The sequence below is a fragment of the Entelurus aequoreus genome, linkage group LG04 (assembly GCF_033978785.1).
Source record: "Entelurus aequoreus isolate RoL-2023_Sb linkage group LG04, RoL_Eaeq_v1.1, whole genome shotgun sequence".
Lineage (NCBI taxonomy): Eukaryota > Metazoa > Chordata > Actinopteri > Syngnathiformes > Syngnathidae > Entelurus > Entelurus aequoreus.
Window position 1 is genome coordinate 75,019,845 of NC_084734.1, and position 27,700 is coordinate 75,047,544.

The following is a 27,700-nucleotide window of genomic DNA, read 5'->3' on the forward strand; positions in this document are numbered from 1 at the left end:
TTTTTTAATACTTTCAACACTTAAGTTACGAGATCAACTGTCGATTTTACGTTTAAACTATTATTTTGTTTGTTTTATGCTCTTTTGTCAAAGAAAACAATGTTTTTATAAGGCAACTACACAATATATGCAATATTTACCACATAAAACATTTTAAAGTGAAATATTTGAACTAATTGGAGCTTTGAAAATAATTCATTATAACATGGATTTTTTGTCTTTTTTTTTTGAGCAATGGCAAAAAAAGAAAAAGAAAAAAAAACAAAAGAAAAAAGCAGCCTGCATGGCAGCTTTGTGTCAACATTGCAACTTTTTCTCATTAGATTTCACCTCATTCCACTTTTTTTAAAGTTCTTTTTTATTTTTGCAATAGCATTTCCAGAATGTGTGGCGGGCCGGTAAACAATTAGCTGCGGGCCGCAAATGGCCCCCGGGCCGCACTTTGGACACAGATTTAGGCCAAAACAATAATAAAAAACCCTTGGGGAGCTGAATATGGGACCTTTAACAATACATTGCATCGTATAAGTCCAAGTGGACATATTATTGTGGGCAGACTCGCTACTTTAATGGCAGCAGGGAACACATTATTGTCATGGTCAGCATGTGATCTCAGTCCGTGCTGTATTATACATTATATTGGCCTATTAGCGTCAATGAAAAAGTTTTACATTGTGGCAAATAGCTCCATGAATTAAACATGTGCAGCTTTGATCCAAGTCTATAAGGAGGGCCGAAGCAAAGTGGGCCGAAGTTGCTGCTGCAGCGCTCTTTTGCTTGGCTATTTGAAGCATTTGCATAATTGGCGAAACTGCCGAGGGCAGCAGTGCAAAGCACTTAATAATTTATTCCGAGCGAGAGTCGCTCAAATGTTTGCATGAGACAGAGACGTAGAAATAGGATTGGCGAGGTGGGCAGAATGGCTTTGAATAAGGGTTCTCCTATATTTGATAACATCCCTGATATTTCTGAAAATATCTCTAAATGATATCAAGACAATATCTTATGGTGTCAGAGTTGCTCCGTTTAAACATGCATGTTATTTCACTTTATTAAATCCTCACAGTATTGGTTTTATTTTGCTATTTTTGTTAAAAAATAGTAAGCAGTCTTAAAGTTTTTCACATTTGATTGATGTTCTCGTGCAAAAAACATCAATATACATTACATTATCATATATGTCCTACTATATATCCTACTAAAATGCTTAATTTAGGCCAAAAATGTGGTCCAGTTCAGTTCAGTTTATTTCAAACATGCATACGGTACAATGTAATAGATAGATAGAATAGATAGAATAGAATATAAAGTACTTTATTGATCCCTGGGGAAAATTCAGCACCACAGTTTGCTCACAATAGACAAGAATAATGATAAATAATATAATATATATACTACATTATGTATATAATATATAAATAATATAAATATATTCTACATATACATAATGCATCCCATATTTCCAGTTTTCATTACAGCACGTCCGAAAAGTAGTAGGAAGAAGCTGAGCTTATTTAATCCTACCCCTTTTCATACCGTAGCAATTTTATCCCATTTCCTTGTTCTCTGTAACAGAACAGTGAATAGATAAATAAAAACTAAATAATATACCATAGTCCATCCATCCATCCATTTTCTACCGCTTGTACCTTTTGGGGTCGCGGGGGGTGCTGGAGCCTATCTCAGCTGCATTCGGGCGGAAGGCGGGGTACACCCTGGACAAGTCGCCACCTCATCACAGGGCCATATACCATACTATATACCTATATACTTACTATATACCATAGTAAGTAAACAAATCTAAAAAAAAAAAAAAAAGGGGGTCAAGACTTTAATCATAATTCTTGTTCTATGTACTTTGTGAACACTTGTGGTTTGAACAGTCTCTTAAACGGAATCATATTGGTGCTTTGTTTGATTTCTTTGGTTAATCCATTCCATAATTTGACTCCACATACGAATATGCTAAAGGTTCTAAGTGTTGTACGTACATACAAATGTTTTAAATTAGATTTTCCTCTAAGGTTATATTTCTCCTCTTTTGTTGAGAAGAATTATTGTACATTCTTGGCTAGCAGCTTATAGTTTGCTTTGTACATCATTTTAGCTGTTTGCAACTGCACCAAATCGTTATATTCCAATATTTGTGATTCAATAAATAAAGGGTTTGTACGTTCTCTATATCCAACATTATGTATTATTCTAATTGATCTTTTTTTGTAACCCCCGTTAGTGAATGAAGCGCACATTTGTAGTTGTTTCCCCATATTTCTACACAATAACTCAGATATGGTAACACTAGCGAGCAGTAGAGAATAAGAAGTGATTTTTGGTCTAGAACATGTTTTGCTTTATTCATTATTGACGTATTTCTTGCTACTTTATGTTGTATATTTTTTACATGAGATTTCCAGTTGATTTTATCATCTATTTTTACACGCACACACAAAAAAAAGTCCGAAAAAATCCACATTGTGGTAAAGCCACAATATTTGAAGCGCGATGTGGCGAGGGACAACTGTATGTGACAACCAACCCCACAGAGAATGTGAAGACAAACCTTGCTGATAGCAGGGCTAAAAAACGTTTAACAACTAGTTAGCTATCCGATACAGAAGCTTAACCTTCACACTATTTAAGTGTAACAATTTTTTTGTTTTAAAGTGACTGCATAAAAGCCAACGAGACAAACACTGAGGCATTGTATTGAATAGTATTAATATAGTTGTGCTGAATATTTACATGGAAGACACAAAATACACTTCATTTAGAGAAGGCTATGCAGGTCAGCTCAAATCCTAATTTTGTACATTTTTTGTGCCACAATCTGAGAAACAGCACCCTCTGGTGGCGAGATATAATGAGTGTGACAACCAACCCCCTTCTTCCCTACAGGATGTCAGCGTTTATTTGATGGTCTCGCAAATTATTTATAGAATGGATTGATTGATTGATTGAAACTTTTATTAGTAGATTGCACAGTACAGTACATATTCTGTACAATTGACCACTAAATGGTAACACCCAAATAAGTTTTTCAACTTGTTTAAGTTGGGGTCAACGTTAAGAAATTAATGGAAGCTGAACTAGATGGCCTTAATGAGTAGAATTCAACAGAAAAACATAGAAAATAAATTTTCTGGACAGATGTTGCATCTAACATGTTGACTTCTAAAATTAAAATGTGTAAAATATTTACTTTTGCATATTAAAAAATCCACTGCTATGAAGTCCAGAAGATAAAACCGGCTGTTGGCTTATGCATCGTGCTTTGCTGCCATCAACTTTAGCTTTATTGATATCATGCATGTTAATTTTTTTACTTGCAGTGTGGGATTATTTGGGTTTAGTTTTTTTTTTTCCAGAAAAAGAGTGTTGTCATCCTTTATCCTGTTCTTAGATTTGTAATGCTCGGGAGTATTAGTGGTGGCTGCTTAAGAATGCTGGGATTTGTAAAGGTTTTCTTTATTGGATTTTATTTTTGTGCACTCGTAAGTATGTTGTGACCTTAAGCTTATTTTTTTCTGCCATTTAAATATGTAATGGCATACATGGTCATTAGAAATTCATATCGCCGTGAAAGTTCAATACCAAAGTTTGCTTGAATCAAATTGATAATGTCTCAGACTTCCTGTAGTCCCTGTCAAAAATACGAAATGGTTCGAACACTTCACTCAACAAAGACGTCACAACGTCATCAAAGCTCACATTTAAGCATCCACACACAGCACCAAACATTTTGAACAATACGAGGTGATAAATAAAGGTAAAAATATAATAGGAGAACGTTATGTACAAGTTTCACTTTTGCAGCTCATTGCCCATAACTGTGGTGCGTTCAAGGTGTCTCAATTAAAGTAAGAAACAGAGGTGTTTTTAACGACAAGGGGAGATTTATCTCCCAGGAGATGCACTAACGATAATTCAATTAAAATTAAAATGATGTATTATTATAATTTGTATTATCTACTGCTGATAATACTATGGGCCTGATTTACTAAAGGTTTGTGTGTACTAAAACACTTGATAGCACACGTAAAGATGTTCGACTAAACATGTGCAACCTGGATTGTGTCTATTAAGTGAGCAGATTAAGGTGTGCAATCCATTTTGTGTCTCTGTCTTCATTAACATGCAAAAGATATGCTGATCTTTTAAAACACCCACAATATTGTGTGGATAAGATGTCAATATTTTTATTTAGCACACGCAACACTCATCACTTTGTCAGCCATATATTGCGTTTTAATTAACTGACAGTTCCACACACGTGCTGCAAAAACAGACGGCAGACAGAAGAGAATCCTCCATCATACGTTTTTGTATCAACATTTTAGACGGTCAGAAATAAAAAAAAATAGACATATCGTCTATTCAGCAACATCTGTTTTAATTGTATGGCTTCTAGAGGACTTTCAAGGCTGATAAAACACATTCAATTGATGCGTTTTTGTGCGCTTTAATATTTTTTAATGACGTTTTTTTCCCCCCCACAAAATATATATATTATTTAAATATTTCTTATATTAAAAAAAACTCTTTGAGCATGCATTTTTTTGTGTCTTTAGGAGTGAGTGTAGCATCTCTGCAAAAAAGTGGTGTCATCATTGTCGATGCACTCCACGACTGTTTGTAAAATGACCATAAAAAGTGGGAGATGTTTCCCGCATGTTTGAAAAGATAGGAAAATGCCACAGGTAACATAATATAAAGGTGCAGTAAATGATAATGTCTCTTTTATGAAGTAAATGCAAAAATCCTCATTTAAATAAGGCGGTCTGTGCCACTATTCAATTGCACAGGCAGTGTTAGTAACTCACACATAACACGTTCACTGATAATACACGCTATATTAAAGATTGCACACATTGTTTAGATTTGGATCTTAGTACATCGGTGTGTGTATCAGCTAATCTCTACTTTACAAAATGAAAAAAGAAAAACTTGACATAAATGTAATCATATTTAACTGAATAATTGCAGGTCATATGATTATTTGAAATCATATTCTGGCCACTTTATAAAGAATGTAAAAAAAAATGTTTTTTAAAAAGTCAAACAAAAGCAATTTATTTAAGAGGGTTTATCAGCAATTTATTTAAGAGGGTTTATCTACATATGTTGCAGACATGTTAATCCCATCTTTCAATAGTCAAAAATGTAATTACGGTTTTAAAAAGTTGGTTTCGATAAAATCCATGCAATAATCTGTTTTTAGTACATGGTCACTACTGCCTAGTTTCTCTTGTTGTATTCTTATTTTACTGTTATATTTTTATTCTCATTGTTGCTTTTTGTTTTTATTCTTATTGTAATATTTTTCTATTTCCATTTATACCCCCATTATTTACTTTTTAAATTTGATCTCAATTCTGTACACTGCTGCTGGAATTTTAATTTTCCTGAGGAAACTCTCCTGAAGGAATCAATAAAGTCCTATCCATCTATCTATCTATCTATCTATCTATCTAAACATACCAGAATTCCAGATGAGATGTGGGGCGAAGCAGGATTGTGTTCTTGCTCCTACCCTCTATGGAATATTTTTCTCTGCCCTACTACGTCACACATTCCCCGAGGACTTTGGCATCCTCTTACATACCCGCAGCTCAGGAAAACTTTTCAATCTATCCAGACTGCGGGCTAAGACCAAAGCACGTCATGTCACGGTGCGTGAACTGCTTTATGCTGATGATGCTGCCTTTGCCACCCACTCAGAGGCTGAACTACAACTGCTCTGCACATCTTTTTGACTCTGCATGTCAAGAGTTCGGCCTGCAGATTAGCTTAAAAAAAAGACAGTTGTCCTTTTCCAACCTGCAACCCTAAACCCTGCTATCTCCATCTCCAACACACCTCTATCTGTGGTGGACAAATTCACCTACCTGGGATCCACAGTCTCCTACAACCTCGATGCAGAACTTGACATACGCGTTGGAAGGGCATTGTCAATTTTTAGCAAATTGCGAAAGCGCGTTTGACACAACAAGAACCTTTATTTGCTCCTCAAGGTTCTTGTATACCACTAGGGGTGTAACGGTACGTGTATTTGTATTGAACCGTTTCGGTACGGGGGTTTCGGTTCGGAGGTGTACCGAACGAGTTTCCACATGGACATATTAAGTAGCGTACTGTACGTTGTGTAAACAATGCACACCGAGGCACAACACACGGCATGCTATCAGCTAACGGGCTACGATAGACTGACCATACGTCCTCTTTTCACCGGACATGTCCTCTTTTGCGGAGCTGTCCGGGTGAAGTTTCTTAAATGCCTCAAACGTCCGGCATTTTGAGCAGTGTTGGGTTAGTTACTGAAAACCAGTAACTAGTTACAATTACTAGTTACTTAATTTCAAAAGTAACTCAGTTACTAACTCAGTTACTTACATCAAAAAGTAATGCGTTACTGTGAAAAGTAACTATTTAGTTACTTCTTTTTTTCTTCTTTTTTTTTTAAAGCTCCCATTAATGCCTTTTTAGCCTTCATTTCAGTACTGTTATTGCACTGGAGAATAATACAATCTGTTGATCAACTTGACATGCATTTTTATTTTCATTTTAACATGATTAATGAAAAACAGTGCAACATAAAAAGGCATTTCTCCTTTCTTTAAACTTGGACCAATGACCATTAATAAAAAACAACTGAAAGTGCAACATAAGAAGGCACATCATCTTCCTTGAAACATAGATAGTGAAATAAAGTCTGACATCTGGAGTGATGCTGCGGTCTTCCACACTTGGAGTCATGGATTGTAGAATCCTTGTTTTCAGTGGCAGGATCATTGACACAGATGGTGAAGTTTCAGTGCTCAGTGGAGATGTAACAGTTTTGAGGGGTTGAAGCACCTGGAGGACCTCCTCTGCCACTCTCACATCATTATCAGACAGGTTGATGATGTCTTTGACATTTTTCTTCAGGGTCTTGTGGGTCAATGCAGAGTATATAGCTGCCTGCTGCTCCAACATATCATAAGTGGAGTTCCACTTAGTTGGGACATCATGTATGAGCTTTATGAGTAGGCAGCTTTAGCATTTCTTGCTTTGTCTTAAGTACATGAGCAGCTGTTGTGCTAGCAAACCTTCCTGATCCATCCTATTGACTGAGATGTGATGCCAAATTCACTACTTGCACTACCTGTGGTCCCAGTCCTGCCTCATTCACTGCAATTATTACATTTTTGGCATTATCACTTGTGACTGGGATATCTTTATCTTCATTCCTCCACTGCTTGTGTCAGTACCTGCGCAAGGTGACTCTCGGGGGCGTCTTCTCATCTGCCAGTCTGCTGTGATGAAGTGAGCGCTTATCGTCACATAGCTTCCCTGGACGTGCACCAGTCTGTCGTGAGCGCAACAGGTGATGCTCGGGATAGTTCATCCACAACCTTTTTCTTCTCCTGCTCATAAAGATCTGGCACAATCTTATCGCTGAAGTGGTTGCGCGACGGGATGTCGTAACGTGGCTCAAGCACGTTCAGCATGTGTTTAAAACCCTCGTTTTGCACAACGGAGTCTGCACCTATAAACACACCGATTGAATGGCGCGGGGCGTTCAAGCTCCTCCGTTACTCCGCTCGCCATGACCACGCTGTGTGTGGACTGAACGTGCATGCAAACAACCTTTTTGTTTTGTTTTATATATCAAACCGCGGATCACGTGTGTGCCTCCCCTTCCCATACCCACACCCAGACACACACACACGGCTCTTTTTCTCTCTCCGGCTTGTGACAGAGGAATATTTAGAAGAACGACACCGCAGCGCATCTGTTTCTAGCCGATACTACATAAAAAATAACGTAAAATAACGCAGTAACGCATCATGTAGTAACGGTAACTGAGTTACTGAATATAAAAAAATAACGCGTTAGATTACTAGTTACCGCCGAAACTAACGGCGTTACAGTAACGCGTTACAAAGTAACGCGTTAATCCCAACACTGATTTTGAGTTAGGGTTGCGTGTATTTTCAATGTACGTTCAGGGTTAAGAAGGGGTTAAAAACAAAACAAATTGTGGAGGTGTGTGCAGCAGCATTGGTGAGGGAGGGGCAGAGACAGAGAGAGCGAGAGAGTTATGATAAACTCGCATGCGTCGCCAGGCTCTGCTTTTTATCCATAGATTTATCAGATTTAATTTTTTATTATTTATAGCAGGGGTGTCAAAAGTGTGCCACGGAGGCCATTTGCGGCCCACAGCTAATGTTTTAAAGGCCCACGGCACGTTCTAAAAATACTATTAAAATAAACAAAAACATAACAACAGTGAAATAAAAAAGCTTAAAGGTTAAATGTAATTTAGAAAAAGTTGCAATGTTGACTAATAAAACAAAGCTGTTTTTTTTTCCTTCAAACTGTCATTGCTCAAAACATAATATTGAATCAAAATCAATGTTATTATGAATTATTGACCTATCCAAGGTTCCGATTACTTCACATGAAATATTCCACTAAGAAAAATATATTTGGTGGAAGATTTTGCAAATTTGGTAAATAAATAACCAAAAAATTTATATTTTGTTGTTTTCTCACTGTACCGAAAATGAACCGAACCGTGACCTCTAAACCGAGGTATGTACCGAACCGAAATTTTTGTGTATCGTTACACCCCTATATACCATACATGTGTACTTAGTACCCTACTATACGCATCTGAATCATGGACAACATACCGCAGGAACGAACATCGCTTCAATGCCTTTAATTTCCACTGCCATTGTTGCATACTGGGCGTTTGTCGGAAGGACCATGTCACCAACTCACTCATACAACAGAAAACAGGCTCCAGTGACCTGTACACAATTCTTCACCAACGCCATCTCAGATGGGCCGGGCACATTCATCGTATGGATGACGCTCGCCTCCCCAAACTCTTATTGTATGGCGAACTAGCCAATGCTCCGCGCAAACAAGGACGTCCCCGCCTACGTTTTAAAGACATAATCAAGAGGGACCTGAAATATTTCTCCATCAACAAGTGAAGGATCCAACTGGCGTGCAGCAATCGACAATGGCTGCAGAGACTCTCAAGAGGCATACGAGTCATTCTTGGAAGAGAGACGTTTAACACGGGTAGCAGGAACGGCCATAGTAGCAGTAAACATACCAAGTGTGTGTGCAGGGAACGAGGGAAGTCTTATGTATGGGGGCCCAGGATTTGGTGCAACGCCCCTGTGGATGACACTTTTGTCTAATTTTCTTGAAGGCCTACTGAAATGATTTTTTTTTATTTAAACGGGGATAGCAGATCCATTCTATGTGTCATACTTGATCATTTCGCGATATTGGCATATTTTTGCTGAAAGGATTTAATAGAGAACATCGACGATAAAGTTCGCAACTTTTGGTCGCTGATAAAAAAAGCCTTGCCTGTACCGGAAGTAGCGTGACGTCGCAGGTTGAAGGGCTCCTCACATTTCCCCATTGTTTACACCAGCAGCGAGAGCGATTCGGACAGAGAAAGCGACGATTACCCCATTAATTTGAGCGAGGATGAAAGATTTGTGGGTGAGGAACATGAGAGTGAAGGATTAGAGTGCAGTGCAGGACGTATCCTTTTTCTCTCTGACCGTAACTTAGGTACAAGGGCTCATTGGATTACACACTTTCTCCTTTTTCTATTGTGGATCACAGATTTGTATTTTAAACCACCTCGGATACTATATCCTCTTGAAAATGAGAGTCGAGAACGCGAAATGGACATTCACAGTGACTTTTATCTCCACGACAATACATCGGTGAAGCACTTTAGCTACGGAGCTAACGTGATAGCATCGTGCTGAACTGCATATAGAAACAAAAGAAATAAGCCCCTGACTGGAAGGATAGACAGAAGATCAACAATACTACCAAACACTGGACCTGTAACTACATGGTTAATGCTGTGCCGCCTGTCGAAGCCTAGCAATGCTGTTGCTAACGACGCCATTGAAGCTAACTTAGCTACGGCACCTCGTCAGAGCTATGATAAAAACATTAGCGCTCCACCTACGCCAGCCCTCATCTGCTCATCAACACCCGTGCTCACCTGCGTTCTAGCAATCGACAGCACGATGAAGGACTTGACCCGATCATCGATGCGGTCGGCGGCTAGCGTCGGATAGCGCGTCTGCTATCCAACTCAAACTCCTCCTGGTTGTGTTGCTGCAGCCAGCCGCTAATACACCGATCCCACCTACAGCTTTCTTCTTTGCAGTCTCCATTGTTCATTAAACAAATTGCAAAAGATTCACCAATACAGATGTCCAGAATACTGTGGAATCTTGCGATGAAAACAGAGCTGTCTGTATTGAGATACAATGTGTCCGAATACTTCCGCTTCAACCATTGACGTCACGCGCAAACGTCATCATACATAGACGTTTTCAACCCGAAGTTTCCCTGGAAATTTAAAATTGCACTTTATAAGTTAACCCGTATTGGCATGTGTTGCAATGTTAAGATTTCATCATTGATATATAAACTATCAGACTGCGTGGTCGGTAGTAGTGGGTTTCAGTAGGCCTTTAAATGGCTATGACATATTTAAAGATTTAGCCAAAAAACATGTAAACTAAATGTATAAAAATGAAACACTGGAATATTCACATACTGTATTGCAGTATACTACATATTAAACAGACTGCCATCATTCCAAAATTGGGACATTAAAAATGTGCGACTTCCGTGGAATGCATGTTATTTGCAAGCAAAATAAGCACTAGATTGAATTGTCCGTACGACTCAGCAACGGATCTTTCCCCCAGTTGTAACCTAGTTATTTGGGTTTTAGTTACGCAACAGGCTTGTGATTTGACATATGCTGCCTGAGCCATCTGTCGCATATGCTGCATGGTATTTTCTGCTGGGACGTGAGCTCCTGATGGGAAAAAGCATTTCCCAAACAAATGCAAGTATGCAAAGTGTATTTTTCGATAGATTGTGTAATTCTGCATGTGTTGTTGATGGGAGGTGCTGTGTGTGTTTATGCGGTGGCGTTAAGCTCCAGCTGGGCTGGGAGAAAGCTGCCCTACACACTCCAGATGATGACATCAGGGTTAAAAAGTGCAATTCTTACTTTTGTCTTCACAGAGCACCTTTCCGCCCCTGTGAGCCGTGTAACCAATGGCAACCTCAGTCCAGACTCTTCCTCGTCCTGGCAAGAACTTCAAAATCGCCTTCCCGACGCCGTCCTTTTCGCAGCGCTGCAGCATGGGGAGTGTGGGCAGTCTGGTGGAGAGGCCCGATGTCTCTCCCGCCAAGGTGAACCGAGCCGTGCCCCAAGTCAGGCCCAAGCAGTCCGGCGGCCTCCTGAAGAAAGGCTTCGCTCAGAGAGAACTCCTCAACTACCTCAACATCACCAGGTGTGTGCGACATGCCGCCATGGAACGTGTCCCTATATTGTCGTCACGTGACCACAGCTGTGTTCACCAAACAGAAAAGAGCCCAAAGCCAACCAGGCCAGGGGCAACAAGAAGGACATCGTGATCTCCGTCGGAGGACGAGAGGAAGAAAACTTGTACGCTCGGGTCTTCCACAAAGATGGGACTGAAATTGACTTGGCAAAGAACTCCCTGCCAAGTGGGGGCAAGTATGAAAAGGTGAGTGGCGACTCTTACGGATAAAAGTACAGTTTTAACATTCAGAACTGTCATACAAGTGTACAATATTTTTCGGAGTATAAGTCGCACCGACCGAAAATGCATAATAAAGAAGGGAAAAAAACATATATAAGTCGCACTGGAGTATAAGTCGCATTTTTGGGGGAAATGTATTTGATAAAACCCAACACCAAGAATAGACATTTGAAAGGCAATTTAAAATAAATAAAGAATAGTGAACAACTATCCCCGTTTAAATTTTAAAAAATTCATTTCAGTAGGCCTTTAAAAGCTTGTGATGGCTCGCAACTTACGTGGGAAGGAGTTCCATAACTTGGGTGCGGATGCAGATTTTTTTTTTTTTTTTTAACTCTAGTCCTTAAGAAATAATGTTTTCAATATCGGTTGTCAAGATCTTTGTGACAGTTTTTGAGTTGTTTTCCTGTGTGTAGTGTTACTTCCTGTCTAGCGCGCTTATTTTTGTTCCACCTCCTGTTTTGGTTATGTCTTGCAGTGACTTCACTACTGTTTATGAGTGTTGTTCTCCATGCCTGCTATTGATTAGTGATCAGGGAACTCACCTGCCTCTGATCACTAATCGGGAGGGTTTACCTGTCAGTGTCACCTTCCTTGTGATACTGATTCATGTTCAATAGTGACTAATGTTCATGGTGTGCCTTTAGTTTTTTGTGTTCATTAAACCTCAGCTGAGATAGGCTCCAGCGACCCCGAAAAGGACAAGCGGTAGAAAATGGATGCATGGATGGATGGATAAACCTCCTTATAACCTGCATGCTGTTTTATTTTTCTACTTGACAGCTATGTGTCATACTTAAAACATTGTTTCCACCATGAAAGAAGATGTTAGGCACCCCCTGCTGGTTTTCATGAATACATCTATAGACAGGGCTGGGTTTCCACTTACTGTATACCGTATTTTTCAAAATATAAGTCGCACCGGCCGAAAATGCATAATAAAGAAGGAAAAAAACATATATAATTCGCATTTTTGGGGGAAATTTATTTGATAAAACCCAACACCAAGAATAGACATTTGAAAGGCAATTTAAAATAAATAAAGAATAGTGAACAACAGGCTGAATAAGTATACGTTATATGACGCATAAATAACCAACTGAGAACGTGCCTGGTATGTTAACGTAACATATTATGGTAAGAGTCATTCAAATAACTATAACATATAGAACACGCTATACGTTTACCAAACAATCTGTCACTCCTAATCGCTAAATCCCATGAAATCTTATACGTCTATCTTACGTGAATGAGCTAAATAATATTATTTGATATTTTACCGTAATGTGTTAATAATTTCACACATAAATCGCTCCCGAGTATAAGTCGCACTATGAAAAAAACTGCGACTTATAGTCCGAAAAATACGGTAAGCGACTCACCTTTTTCGGACCGCCCATCAGACAGGTTGTGTTCGTGGAAGTAGAGAGTCAACTTCACCCCAGCGATCTTTAACATTTACAAACATACACATATAAAAAGAAGTTAACCGCAGTACAATAAATCCAAAATAAAACAAAACTACTCACCTACGTGACAAAGTTTTAGGAAGTGGAGTGGAACGACTGTTCAAGGCGAGTCGGTTTACGGCCTACCAGCTTTTCATTGGAACCGTCACTGTTGAGTATAAACAAAAGGTTAACCACTACGCTGTAGGGTGAGATCAAGATCAAATCTTATTACTCACCGTTTGATGATGTGTGTAGGAGACGTGGGATTTAGGGGAGGTGAGCGAGATGACCTCTGCATCAAGAGTTCTTACATTAACTGACAAAGAAGAGTGAATTGTGTACTTGTAATGAGCAGCCAGGACACAGATATGTGCACTTCTCTCTTATGTTCTATTTTCAGCTCCATGGTTGTCATCACACAGTACCCTTCCGTGGCTGCATGACAACAAAAAGTCAAGAGAGAATTCATAAAATAAATCCATGGCATATTCTAGCACCACGTGAAGGCTGTACTGTGATTTCCAACACATTGACAACTTCTCAGCAGCCATTGTGGGTGTTTTGTACGGACATACAGCCAATGGCTGACTGCCAAGGTACTTCTCAAAGTATCAGTATTACATGTAGACATATCTGGCAGCATCCTTCCACACCCCCGCTGCTTGTCAGCAGCATCAATCAACCTTTTATTCCACTGCTTATGGATCCAAACTGCAGCGCTTGTTTTGCGTTCAATTTATAGCCGCTCTGAAATCTATTAATCGACGCGGAGAAACCTGGAAGCCAAACAGTTATGGATTTAATAGCATGTCTTTGCATTGCGATGGAATTCCTCAAACTCGACTGTTTGCGTTTTTGTTTTTTTCCCCCACAGGATCGTTTGAGGTCGTCCGCCTTCAAACCCGTCACCCCCAAAAACTTTAGCTCCATGCAAAACCTGTATCCATCTTCCAAATCAGAGGACTTGGACCACGGCCTCTCCAATGGGCTGCACAGAGCCTACGCCCATGTCACCAAAGCTGTTTCCAGCTCTTCTTGCTCCTCCTCTCCCTCACGCCATGCTGGGACAACCACGGCCACCAAGGTACACTGCCTCTCCTACTGTCAATTATAACAAGTGTCGTCTTGTATTATTCTCCATAAGCCACAAATGTAAATAATGGACTGTACCGTTTTTCACAGGCAGGGAGAGGTCAAATTTAAGGTGCACTGTACTTGTGTTTTTTAAATAGTATGCTACTTTTTTTTTTACGCAGTTTTTATTAAGACTTTTTCAGAGGGAACAGACATACAAACCCCGTTTCCATATGAGTTGGGAAATTGTGCTAGATGTAAATATAAACGGAATACAATGATTTGCAAAACATTTTCAACCCATATTCAATTGAATGCACTACAAAGACAAGATATTTGATGTTCAAACTCATAAACTTTTTTTTTTTTTGCAAATAATAATTAACTTAGAATTTCATGGCTGCAACACGTGCCAAAGTAGTTGGGAAAGGGCATGTTCACCACTGTGTTACATGGCCTTTCCTTTTAACAACACTCAGTAAACGTTTGGGAACTGAGGAGACACATTTTTTAAGCTTCTCAGATGGAATTCTTTCCCATTCTTGCTTGATGTACAGCTTAAGTTGTTCAACAGTCCGGGGGTCTCCGTTGTGGTATTTTAGGTTTCATAATGCGCCACACATTTTCAATGGGAGACAGGTCTGGACTACAGGCAGGCCAGTCTAGTACCCGCACTCTTTTACTATGAAGCCACGTTGATGTAACACGTGGCTTGGCATTGTCTTGCTGAAATAAGCAGGGGCGTCCATGGTAACGTTGCTTGGATGGCAACATATTTTGCTCCAAAACCTGTATGTACTTTTCAGCATTAATGGTGCCTTCACAGATGTGCAAGTTACCCATGTCTTGGGCACTAATACACCCCCATACCATCACAGATGCTGGCTTTTCAACTCTGCGCCTATAACAATCCGGATGGTTCTTTTCCTCTTTGGTCCGGAGGACACAACGTCCACAGTTTCCAAAAACAATTTGAAATGTGGACTCGTCAGACCACAGAACACTTTTCCACTTTGTATCAGTCCATCTTAGATGAGCTCAGGCCCAGCCAAGCTGACGGCGTTTCTGGGTGTTGTTGATAAACGGTTTTCGCCTTGCATAGGAGAGTTTTAACTTGCACTTACAGATGTAGCGACCAAATGTAGTTACTGACAGTGGGTTTCTGAAGTGTTCCTGAGCCCATGTGGTGATATCCTTTACACACTGATGTCGCTTGTTGATGCAGTACAGCCTGAGAGATCGAAGGTCACGGGCTTAGCTGCTTACGTGCAGTGATTTCTCCAGATTATCTGAACCTTTTGATGACATTACGGACCGTAGATGGTGAAATCCCTAAATTCCTTGCAATAGCTGGTTGAGAAAGGTTTTTCTTAAACTGTTCAACAATTTGCTCACGCATTTGTTGACAAAGTGGTGACCCTCGCCCCATCCTTGTTTGTGAATGACTGAGCATTTCATGGAATCTACTTTTATACCCAATCATGGCACCCACCTGTTCCCAATTAGCCTGTTCACCTGTGGGATGTTCCAAATAAGTGTTTGATGAGCATTCCTCAACTTTATCAGTATTTATTGCCACCTTTCCCAACTTCTTTGTCACGTGTTGCTGGCATCAAATTCAAAAGTTAATGATTATTTGCAACAAAAAAAAAGTTTATCAGTTCGAACATCAAATATGTTGTCTTTGTAGCATATTCAACTGAATATGGATTGAAAATGATTTGCAAATCATTGTATTCCGTTTATATTTACATCTAACACAATTTCCCAACTCATATGGAAACAGGGTTTGTACATACAATTAATACTAATATAATGATACTGTAATTGAAATTAAACAAAACTTTTAAAGTAAATATATACAGCACAGGCCAAAAGTTTGGACACACCTTCTGATTCAATGTGTTTTCATGACTATTTACATTGTAGATTGTCATTGAAGGCCTCAACACTATGAATGAACACATGTGGCGTTATGTACTTAACAAAAAGATGAAATGACTGAAAACATGTTTTATGTTCTAGTTTCTTCAAAATAGCCACCCTTTGCTCTGATTACTTCTTTGTACACTCTTGGCATTCTCTCGATGAGCTTCAAGCACACCTGTGAAGTGAAAACCATTTCAGGTGACCACCTCTTGAAGCTCATCGAGAGAATGCCAAGAGTGTTCAAAGCAGCAATCAGAGCAAAGGGTGGCTATTTTGAAGAAACTAGAATATAAAACACACTTTCACTTATTTCACCTTTTTCTGTTAAGTACATAGCTCCACATGTGTTCATTCATAGTTTTGATGATTTCAGTGACAATCTACCGTATTTTTCTAACTATAAGTCGCAGTTTTTTTCATAGTTTGGCCGGAGGTGCCACTTTTACTCAGGAGCGACTTATGTGTGAAATTATTAACACATTACCGTAAAATATCAAATAATATTATTTAGCTTATTCACGTAAGAGACTAGACGTATAAGATTTCATGGGATTTAGCGATTAGGAGTTACAGATTGTTTGGTAAACGTATAGCATGTTCTATATGTTATAGCTATTTGAATGACTCTTACCATAATATGTTACGTTAACATACCAGGCACGTTCTCAGTTGGTTATTTATGCCTCATATAACGTACACTTATTCAGCCTGTTGTTCACTATTCTTTATTTATTTTAAATTGCCTTTCAAATGTCTATTCTTGGTGTTGGGTTTTATCAAATAAATTTCCCCCAAAAATGCGACTTATACTCCAGTGCGACTTATATATGTTTTTTTCCTTCTTTATTATGCATTTTCGGCCAGTGTGACTTATACTGCGGAGCGACTTATACTCCGAAAAATACGGTACAATGTAAATAGTCATGAAAATAAAGAAACCGCATTGAATGAGAAGGTGTGTCCAAACTTTTGGCCTGTACTGTACATTTATATTTTGTTAAAAAAAAAAGAAAAAACGATAATTAAAATATGTTCGAACATATGCTTGTGGGAGCGTGTGTGCAGTCTGACTACGCTGTGACATCCCAGCGAGATGGTCGTACATATTTGGACTTTAAGTCAAGCTCTCATGCTTGTGGGAAAACATTTTTGTTTCACCCTTCCAGTAGTTAGTGTCAAAAAGATTCTTCTATACCAAACTTTGGTATTATTTTTTCTAAATAAATTGTCCACTTCAGCCATATTTTCTTTAAAAGGGACTTATGATGATTTTAATCAACATTTAAAAAACGTCCTTGGTGTGTAGATATGTATTGAATATGCTTTGGTGTAAATTTTGCAAACATTTTTCTCCACAGTGACTTTTGAAACCAGTTTTGTTTTTTAGTCTGTCTGCAAGGTGTTCATTTCTGAAGGCATTCCAAGATTGCAAATGAAACCACAGAAGTAGCATAATTTATCTTTTGAAAATGTACACTGTTTAAATATATATCTAGATCTGTATCGCTCTGGAATAACCTGCCTCAAATTCTCACCGGCATTGAAAGTAAACAGGTTTTTAATAGGAAACTAATATTTTATCCGAGTCTGTAAATTAGTTTGCTTGTTGATGATTTTTGTTTGGTTTTGTATTGTGTAGTTATATTTATATGGTAATTAATATTCTGAGACTGTAAATTGTTTGCTTGTTGATTATTTTTATTTGTTTCTGTATTGTGTAGTTATAATTATATGCTTTTACTTGTAATTGTATTGAGTTTGTGGACCCCAGGAAGACTAGTGGGTTGTTGTGGCAACCAGCTAATGGGGATCCTTAATAAAAATACAAATCTAGAAGTCCGCACCGCTACTTTTTTCCAGACATGATCGAGACAAAACGCTGTAAACATTATATAGATTCACCCGGTCACAACATCAGGTACATCACAACACTCTTCTATCAACTCAGACTGCATGAAAACCATGCTTTTAGCAGCATTTACTGTGTGCCACTAGTGGTGCACATCGGTGTAATTATGCTCATGGCAAGCTTAGATGAAAATAATACTTTAACCTACATTTTTGTGTTTCCTCACATGAAGCAGAGGGGCTCCTCCCACCTCTGGCTGAGAGCTTGACTTACGTAATGTTTAAATAACTACGTTCATCTCGCTGTGACATCACAATGTAGCCAGACTGAAAACCCTGCCAACAGAGGCATCTAAAACTGCGCGCAAGCTGTCACCCAAATGCATGAACCTTATAATTTGACACATGAATATCGAACATCATAAGCCAGAAAAGAGAAATCACCATGGGTCCCCTCTAACATAGAGGTCTCAAACTCACAGGCCCATACTTTGGGATCCTCTACTTAACTTTGGAGTTCACAACACAATGAGCAAGTTCCTGTAGGCAAGCTTTAGTGTTTCTGACCGTCTCCTGGGGAACTTAACGCTGTCAAAACATAAAATATTTACATTCTGTCATGATCCGTTGCCCGGATCATATTTTATTTTAGTTTGACTCCCTTAGTTCTGTTTACAGCGCCCATGGGTTTGTGTTTCTTAGTTGTTATGAGTGCTGATTATTTTCACCTGCCTCTGATTAGTTTTCGGGACGCTCACCTGCTCCCGGGCACTAATCAAAGAGCTATTTATTTCTGCCTTTCGCCACACTGGCTGTCTTGTTTGCTCATGCAACAAGTTACGTTATATACCGTATTTTTTGGAGTATAAGTCGCTCCGGAGTATAAGTCGCACCGGACGAAAATGCATAATAAAGAAGGAAAAAAACATATATAAGTCGCACTGGAGTATAAGTCGCATTTTTGAGGGAAATGTATTTGATAAAAGCCAACACCAAGAATAGACATTTGAAAGGCAATTTAAAATAAATAAAGAATAGTGAACAACAGGCTGAATAAGTGTACGTTATATGACACATAAATAACCAACTGAGAACGTGCCTGGTATGTTAACGTAACATATTATGGTAAGAGTCATTCAAATAACTATAACATATAGAACATGCTATACGTTTACCAAACAATCTGTCACTCCTAATCGCTAAATCCCATGAAATCTTATACGTCTAGTCTCTTACGTGAATGAGCTAAATAATATTATTTGATATTTTACGGTAATGTGTTAATAATTTCACACATAAGTCGCTCCTGAGTATAAGTCGCACCCCCGGCCAAACTATGAAAAAACCTGCGACTTACAGTCCGAAAAATACGGTACCTATTTGATTCCTGTTCTTGTACTGAGCTTCGCCATAGCTTCTCATGCTATCTGCATGGTTTTCTGTTGATTTGTATTTCATAACTGATTTGTACTAAATAAATCATTGTCCTACCTGCACGCTGCCTCCGGAGTTCTGTCTGCATCTTGGGGAAACAATCCGCGCATTAACACGCGACCCCGCCTTAACACATTCAGACTTTAGGCCTACCACACCTCAGAGTCACTATACTATAGCTGCTGGTAGGAGTAGTTAAAAAATGCACTGCAAAAACTGAAATCTAAGTAAGATTAAATATCTCAAATAAGTGGGAAATTTGCTTATTTTCTGTCTGATAAGATAATTCTTCTCACTAAGCAGATTTTATGTTAGTGTTTCACTTGTTTTAAGGGTTTTGGTCCTAAATGATCTCAGTAAGATATTACAGCTTGTTGCTGAGATTTTATGACCTGTATTGAGTAAAACATGTTTGAAACTAGAATATAAACTGATGCAAAGCTGTGTCATCAACACTCACAAGTATAAAACTACTTTTTTAAAGTAATAATTTCTTACTTCAAGCATGAAAAAAAACGTGATGCCGAGCGCATATCATTATGTCAAGATAATGGCACTAGCATTTACTTAATTTAAGAATATTTTTCAACATATTGAGCAAAAAGGTCTCTCTTTTTTTCTACCAAGAAAAGTGCACTTGTTATTAGTGAGAATATACTTATTTTAAGGTATTTTTTGGGTTCATTGAGGTTAGCTAATTTGACTTGTTACGGAAAGTCTTGACAAGCTGAATTTTCTTGTTCTATTGCCAGATAATTTTGCTTAGTTCAAATAAAATACCCCTCATTTTTTTCTTTTTTTTTTCTTGTTTTTGAATACTGACTTTTTGCAGTGTGTCTGACATTTTTAAAATCGGCAATACTTTTTGCCAGCCATCCCTATCCTGACTCAACTTCCAGTGGTCGCCTTTTGGTTCATGGAGTGATATAAGACATTAGTAGGCAAACGGAACTCCAGCATTTGCATTCTTGGGGAGGGAGAACGTTTCCATACCGACTCAAAGATACACAAAGAGTTGTGCAATCAACAAAGCAATGACAACCCCTCCAGTCTTCATGTTTTCTTATTGGCATTGCTGCGTAGGCTCATTCCTCAGCGCGTGGGGCGAGCCAGGAGGATGACAACCTGTCGGACTCGGGCCATAACTCCATGAACAGTTTGCCGCCATACCGCCCCCCTTTCCGCCCACACCTGGCCCACATCAGGTTTGCCTTGGCTCTGTCCAATAGCATTGATAATGTATCGTTATGTGAACTTTTATGGTGCTCTTCAGCGCATCAATGGGTCATATCAACACTATCGGCTCGCTGGACCGCACCACTTTGGGCGCCAAGGCTGCTGGCTCAGGGGGCGTGGCCATGGGGGAGATGGCATGTCGCAGCATGGCCACGCTCAGCCGCCTGGTGCCGTATGGAGGGGAGGCTCCACCTCCTTATGATTGGACTCTGTCCATGTCTGTTGAAGAAGTGGTGAGTACTGGCCAGATCTGTGCAACGCAGGTAGAACTATGTCCGAGCTGATTACCTGACCTTCTCCCAAGGTGCGGGATCTGGAGGAGCGTCTGGTGGAGAAAGAACATGAGCTGAAGCAGATGAAAAGAAATCTGGACGAGAGCGAGGGCGCGGTCGCTCAGGTGAGTCTCACATCCGTAGCTCAGTCTAGATATCGTGTGTGAAGCCTGAGCGGAATGTGTGTGGGTCTGCGGGCAGGTATTTGAAGGCAAACAGCGTCTGTGGGAGAAGGAGGTAGAGGAACTGAAGCGCCTCTACGCTGCCAAGCTCCGCCAGGTTTCCCAGCATGCCCAGCGAGCCCAACGTGGCCTCCAATTGCAGCTCTACAAGGCCCAGCAGGACAAGAACCGACTGCAAGAGGAGCTGGATAGCGTGAAAGGGGAAAGAATCCCCGAGTGCGGAGACAAAGAGAAGCCGAGCAGTCCAACCCTGGAGGAGACACAGTGGGAGGTGTGGCCTTGCGAGACACGTTCATGACAGGGAGAAGCGCACACTTTGACGTAATTACAGGGGAGCGAAGTGAATTCCAACATTGTTCCGTTCTCGCCTTCAAGGTTTGCCAGAAGTCGGGAGAGATCTCCTTGCTCAAGCAGCAGTTTCGGGACTCTCAGGCTGAGGTGACCCAGAAGTTGAGCGAGATCTTCCAGCTGAAGACGCAGCTGAGGGAGAACCGCATGGAGTTGCGCAACAAGGAGAGCCAGATAGACGCTCTCCAGGTAATCCTGCAGGACAACCAAATGCACAGACGACCCTCTCAGAGCGCCAGCGACCATGGAAAAGGAGAAGAGAGCGCTGGAGCAACAGGTACTTTGATTTTTTTTTCTAAGGAGTCAAACCGGGGTACACCCTTCACAATACAGCAATATCTTTTCGACAATACCATAGAAATGTAACTTGGATGTCACTTAGAAAATGAAAATGAAAAAATAGGTCTAAATAGCAACACAAGTGAGTACACCTCACAGTGAACATGTCCACATTGGTGTACATTTTTAATGTGAGCACTATACGCTGCCGTAATGCTCTTGGGCATGAAACTGAGCAGAGATGCACAGGTTGTTACTGGAATCATTTTCCACTCCTGCATGACGACATCACCCACATCATTCTGCTTGAGGATGATACAAAGGTGCTCAATTGTCCATCCATCCATCCATTTTCTACCGCTTATTCCCTTCGGGGTCGCGGGGGGCGCTGGAGCCTATCTCAGCTACAATCGGGCGGAAGGCGGGGTACACCCTGGACAAGTCGCCACCTCATCACAGGGCCAACACAGATAGACAGACAATATTCACACTCACATTCACACACTAGGGCCAATTTAGTGTTGCCAATCAACCTATCCCCAGGTGCATGTCTTTGGAGGTGGGAGGAAGCCGGAGTACCCGGAGGGAACCCACGCAGTCACGGGGAGAACATGCAAACTCCACACAGAAAGATCCCGAGCCCGGGATTGAACTCACGACTACTCAGGACCTTCGTATTGTGAGGCAGACGCACTAACCCCTCTACCATCGTGCTGCCCGGTGCTCAATTGTGTTTAGTTCAATTGGTCACTCCATCATCTTCACCTTCCTCATCAAAGCACTTGTAATTTTTTTGTATGTGTGTTTGAACTCCTTATCATATTGGAAAATGTTAGTTTTTGGAGCGGAATATTCTCTGATCAAGTGTCACGGTACATGCAAGTACTCCTGTTTCCCTTAAGAGGCCCCTCTATTGCTGACAACATTGGCACTGATTTCATAGTTCCAGCGGCTCTAGATGCGGCTCTTTAGCTCAGACCTAGTGGCTGCCTGGAGTTTTTTTTTTAAAATTCATACACATTTTTGTTGGTTTCTTTTGAAGGACAAACATGACACAACCCTTCCTAACTGTTAGAAATCCCACTGTTTATAATAAACATACTTTACAGACGAGCGTATTTGGCAAGCTCCATTTTGTCCTAATTTCAGCGGTATTTGATTACAAGTAGGGTTGTCCGATAATATCGGACTGCCGATATTATCGGCCGATAAATGCTTTAAAATGTAATATCGGAAATTATCTGTATCGTTTTTTTTATTATCGGTATCGGGGGTTTTTTTTTATTAATTTTTTTTTTTTTATTAAATCAACATAAAAAACACAAGATACGCTTACAATTAGTGCACAAACCCAAAAAACCTCACTCCCCCATTTACACTCATTCACACAAAAGGGTTGTTTCTTTCTGTTATTAATATTCTGGTTCCTACATTATATATCAATACAGTCTGCAAGGTATACAGTCCGTAAGCACACATGATTGTGCGTGCTGCTGGTCCACTAATAGTACTAACCTTTAATAGTTAATTTTACTGATTTTCATTAATTACTAGTTTCTACATAACTGTTTTTATATTGTTTTACTTTATTTTTTATTCAAGAAAATGCTTTTAATTTATTTATCTTATTTTATTTTATTATTTTTTTTTAAAAGGACCTTATCCTCACAATACCTGGTTGTCCAAATTAGGCATAATAATGTGTTAATTCCACGACTGTATATATCGGTATCGGTTGATATCGGTATCGGTAATTAAGAGTTAGACAATATCGGAATATCGGATATCGGCAAACAAGCCATTATCGGACATCCCTAATTACAAGTACAACTTTCTACAACACTGCCACAAAAAGACGTGTTTTTATGCCACCCCTGCTTTGTCTCATTTTGTCCACCAAACTGTTTATGCTGTGCGTGAATGCACAAAGCCGAGCTTTGTTGAAGTTATTGACTTGTGTGGAGTGCTAATCAGGCATATTTGGTCACTGCATGATTGCAAGCTAATCGATGCTAATGTGCTATCTAGACTAGCTGTATGTACATATTGCATCATTATGCCCCGTTTGTAGGTATATTTGAGCTAATTTAATTTCCTTTACGTATGTCCTCTGTGTATTTAATTTATATTTGCATGTCTCATGACACATTATGTGACTGCATTTTTGATAGTTGTTTGTGCGCCATGTTGTTCCAGACCACAGCAAACGTTACCCAACTTGCAAAGATTGTAATAAATCCACTAGAAGAAGACAGCCTGCCGTTTCCTTTATCTTGGACACACATTTATACCTTTGGCCATTCTATGCCAGGAGTTATCTCACCCTCTGAGAAGCCTCTGTTTTACTAATGTTTTCCAATGTTGTAAAAATGTGTAGATCACTGTCAACATTTCTGTCAACGAATATTTGCGTCAGCCTGTGACAAACAGTCATTTTGATAGTAGGCTAATATAGACACTTGCATCATGTGTTGCCTTCATTATAACGCTTATACAATGCTTTTATTTGTTGGAGGCTCCAGACAGATTTTTTTTTTTTAGCTGTACACCAACTACAGTATATCCAGGTTTCAATTCTTTAGTGTTGTCCTTTCAGAAATATGAGGAGTGTACTAACGTTTGTATATTATTTAAAGATTGGAATAAATAAAATATGCACAATTTCGGTTCAATCATGTTGAAATTTTGGGATTTGGAAAGAGCTGGAAAAGGAAAAATCGAATATTTAAATATCATAGTTCCATGTGTGAAATGTTAAATATTTGTCACTGAACGAAAATTCCCAACATGATAATTTTTCTTAATGGAAACATAATTAGAAGTCATATCCACAAACCATAAAGGCACACCTTAGTAGTATTTTAAACTGTTTAGTGAAAGCACTTGGCTATTTTAAGTAATAAAAATGAGGTTATTAGCTCTGTAATGTAACCAGGTCAGCTGCAGACTGCTCCACTGGACCGCAAATGAACCATGTGACCATCTTTTGCTTGCAGGAGGCTGTGTGGGCCCGAATGAGGAGCGTTTGCGTGCCGAGCTACTGCTGGAGCGCCGCCAAAGCGAGGCCCAGGCCATGGCTTTTGAGGAGGAGAGGAAGACATGGCAGACAGAAAAGCACAAGGTCATCCGCTACCAGAAGGAGCTGCAGGCCAGCTATTTAGAGATGTACCACCGCAACGCAGAGCTGGAGAGGGAGGTGCACCAGCTGAGAGGGGGCAAGAACCGGAACGGGACTTTGGAAAGAGAAGTGCCAGAGCTGCAGAGTGAACAGGAAGTGGAAAAGCAAAAAGACTGCAGTCCATCCTCGGGTTTGCCATGGATAGACAGGATTGAATCCTCTGAAATCTAAACCTTAATTTTTTTTTCAGCAACGACCGGAACGACAAGGGCTGTTTGGACCAAAAGTTGGAAAGAACAGAAAAAAAAACTTTTAGATTTAGGACGAAGATATTGGGTCAAATGTTTGTTACTTAACAACGATTGTAATCGTCAATCAAAGATCTGCTAGAATGAAGCACTAACCTTCTGCAAGGGAGAACAATCATACACTGCACAAACTCATCCAAGCAAGATTACTTTAAAAATCAAGGTCAGGCTTGTGCACAATTCCACTTTTGGAATTTCAATGTAATTCATTTAAAGAATTGGAATTGAATTGTCTCCACCCCACAGGATGTTGAATTGGAATTACAGGACGTGGATTTAATTATAATTACTTTCTTATAGCTGAGGAACAGGAAGAATGTGTCATGTTTAACACATATTTTGGCTTAAATAGCAGTATTTTTACACCATATTCCATAATTTGAAACATCAGAATCAGAATCAAAAATACTTTATTAATTCCCGAGGGGAAATTAAAATTTTCAGCACAATCATACAGTACATCTTACACAAGAAGTAAACGGTGTGTACATGAGGTTCCTATATTTCTAGGAAATATGTAAAACAGTCACGTATGGAATTTACTGTAAAGCATAATTCTGGAATAACCAAAATGATCAATTGGAATTTCCCAAAATGTTTCTTCTTCCTTCAATTTGAATTGCAATTCAAGGACCGTGAGTATTATTTGTCAATTTGTACATACAAAAGGCCAAAAGTTTGGACACACCTTCTCATTCAATGCGTTCTCTTTATTTTCATGACTATTTACATTGTAGATTGTCACTGAAGCCATCAAAACTATGAATGAACACATGTGGAGTTATGTACTTAACAAAAAAAGGTGACATAACTGAAAACATCTTTTGTATTCTAGTTTCTTCAAAATAGCCACCCTTTGCTCTGATTACTTTTTTCGCACACTCTTGGCATTCTCTCGATGAGCTTGAAGAGGTAGTCACCTGAAATGGTTTTCACTTCACAGGTGTGCTTGAAGCTCATCGAGAGAATGCCAAGAGTGTGCAAAGCAGTAATCAGAGCAAAGGGTGGCTATTTTGAAGAAACTAGAATATAAAACATGTTTTCAGTTCTTTCACCTTTTTTTGTTAAGTACATAACTCCACATGTGTTCATTCATAGTTTTGATGCCTTCAGTGACAATCTACAATGTCAATAGTCATGAAAATAAAGAAAACGCATTGAATGAGGAGAAGGTGTGTCTAAACTTTTGGCCTGTACTGTACATCACTGTTGGTTTGCAACCTCAATTCAAATTGATTAATATTCTCAATGAAATTCAGAACTCTGCACAAGCATGACATGACATAAATAGGCAAAATAATTAAGAAAATGTTTTAAAATGCTTGAAAGAAGCAAAATGTCCGTGTACTATATCTAAAGATCTGACTACTTGGCCAAGCAAACACAGTAAGAAAAATAGCTTGAGTAATTCAGATATTTATCGGTGCTTATATTTCAGTTTGTGCAGTGTAACGCCTTCATAAACAGTCCCCTCATGATTATAAGTATTGCATTATTCACCGATTTTGTTGACAATTATGAATATTTATGACTTGTGATTTTCCTTGATTGGGAGAAGTCGTCTGCACACATTTGATGACATTCACGCGTAACCTGACTAGTCCATCGCTGGACTTGATTGAGAGTCGAGTGCGCTAGTCAACGAGCTAAAAGCCCAAGCTGGTTGTTTAACACGACTCTGAAAGTGTCAGGGAGTGAGATTTACGGACGTACTCTAGCACAGCTGCACATACGCGCCCCACTCTGTGCATCATAGAGCTCTCCCTAAATGTGAATCTGCGCATAAGCAAATGATTATTGTGGGAATTGTGTTGTTGCTGTACAGTTTTTACAGTAACCAAAATGATTTGAAGGGATTTATCGTCAGCTTTGGGAAGCTCGGTGTGGATTCAGGGACGTAAGCTGCATGTGGAGGTTAAGTATCACATAGACTCTCTGATGCAAAGGCTGTAACCTTATTTTTCTTGACATTGTAAAAATGTTCAACTGTATTTTATCCTAATTATTTCTTGTCAGATGTGTCTTGTAAATATTTGTCGTTTTCTAATTGCCACCAATAATTTTTCAATGTTAATAGGATTTGTTAAGACACTCCGGTGCATGTTTTTTTTTGTACACAAATTCATAAGCTGTCCTTTGACCTTTCAGCATACTACTGTGACTATTATCTGTGGGTTCAAATTGCACTTTGTTGCTCTGAATAAAACAGATGTTTGTGGATTAGTGACGTCTGGATTTTGGTGAGCAGAAATCATGTCAATATGCTGGAGGTGGATCAGGCGCACCGGAGGGCCCAGAAATTTGCGGCTCCACCAAAGGGCTTAAAAGTCTCCTCAAAGTGTGCCAATAAAAAGCCAAGGACAGAGGGCTTTATGGCAAAATCAACAAGCGAGCAGCAGAGGCTTTTGGATCAAATGTGGATTTTAGAGGTTTAGCCTCGGATCCTTATCTTGGCCTCTCTCTGTTACAGAGGAGGCAGGATCCAGGTTTGCTTTGAAAAAGTTGAAAACACACTGGGAATACGGAGGTTGGATAGATGGCATTATGTTGAAGGATGACTCACCAGGTCTGTACCTCGACATTTAAAAACATTACATAAACTG

At 39.5% G+C, this 27,700-nt stretch overlaps 1 protein-coding gene and 1 long non-coding RNA gene across 3 annotated transcripts in view; one reads left to right on the forward strand and one right to left on the reverse strand.

The window, feature by feature from the left end:
• The window catches only part of n4bp3 (NEDD4 binding protein 3), a 71,124-nt gene extending 45,278 nt beyond the window's left edge, over positions 1-25,846 (forward strand). For both annotated transcript variants that reach the window (XM_062045693.1, XM_062045694.1), the window contains exons 2-10: positions 11,074-11,345; positions 11,420-11,582; positions 13,944-14,153; positions 20,438-20,559; positions 20,628-20,823; positions 20,895-20,987; positions 21,064-21,315; positions 21,420-21,669; positions 24,668-25,846. In XM_062045693.1, coding sequence (XP_061901677.1) covers positions 11,107-11,345; positions 11,420-11,582; positions 13,944-14,153; positions 20,438-20,559; positions 20,628-20,823; positions 20,895-20,987; positions 21,064-21,315; positions 21,420-21,669; positions 24,668-25,020 — 1,878 coding nt within the window. In that variant the 5' untranslated portion in view covers positions 11,074-11,106 and the 3' untranslated portion in view covers positions 25,021-25,846. The remainder of the gene's footprint in view (positions 1-11,073; positions 11,346-11,419; positions 11,583-13,943; positions 14,154-20,437; positions 20,560-20,627; positions 20,824-20,894; positions 20,988-21,063; positions 21,316-21,419; positions 21,670-24,667) is intronic.
• LOC133649020 (uncharacterized) lies at positions 13,003-13,340 on the reverse strand. The gene is made up of 3 exons (XR_009825971.1): positions 13,306-13,340; positions 13,152-13,235; positions 13,003-13,067 (listed from the first exon to the last, which is right to left on the reverse strand). It is a non-coding gene; the product is annotated as an uncharacterized LOC133649020 (long non-coding RNA).
• Positions 25,847-27,700: the final 1,854 nt, after the last annotated feature.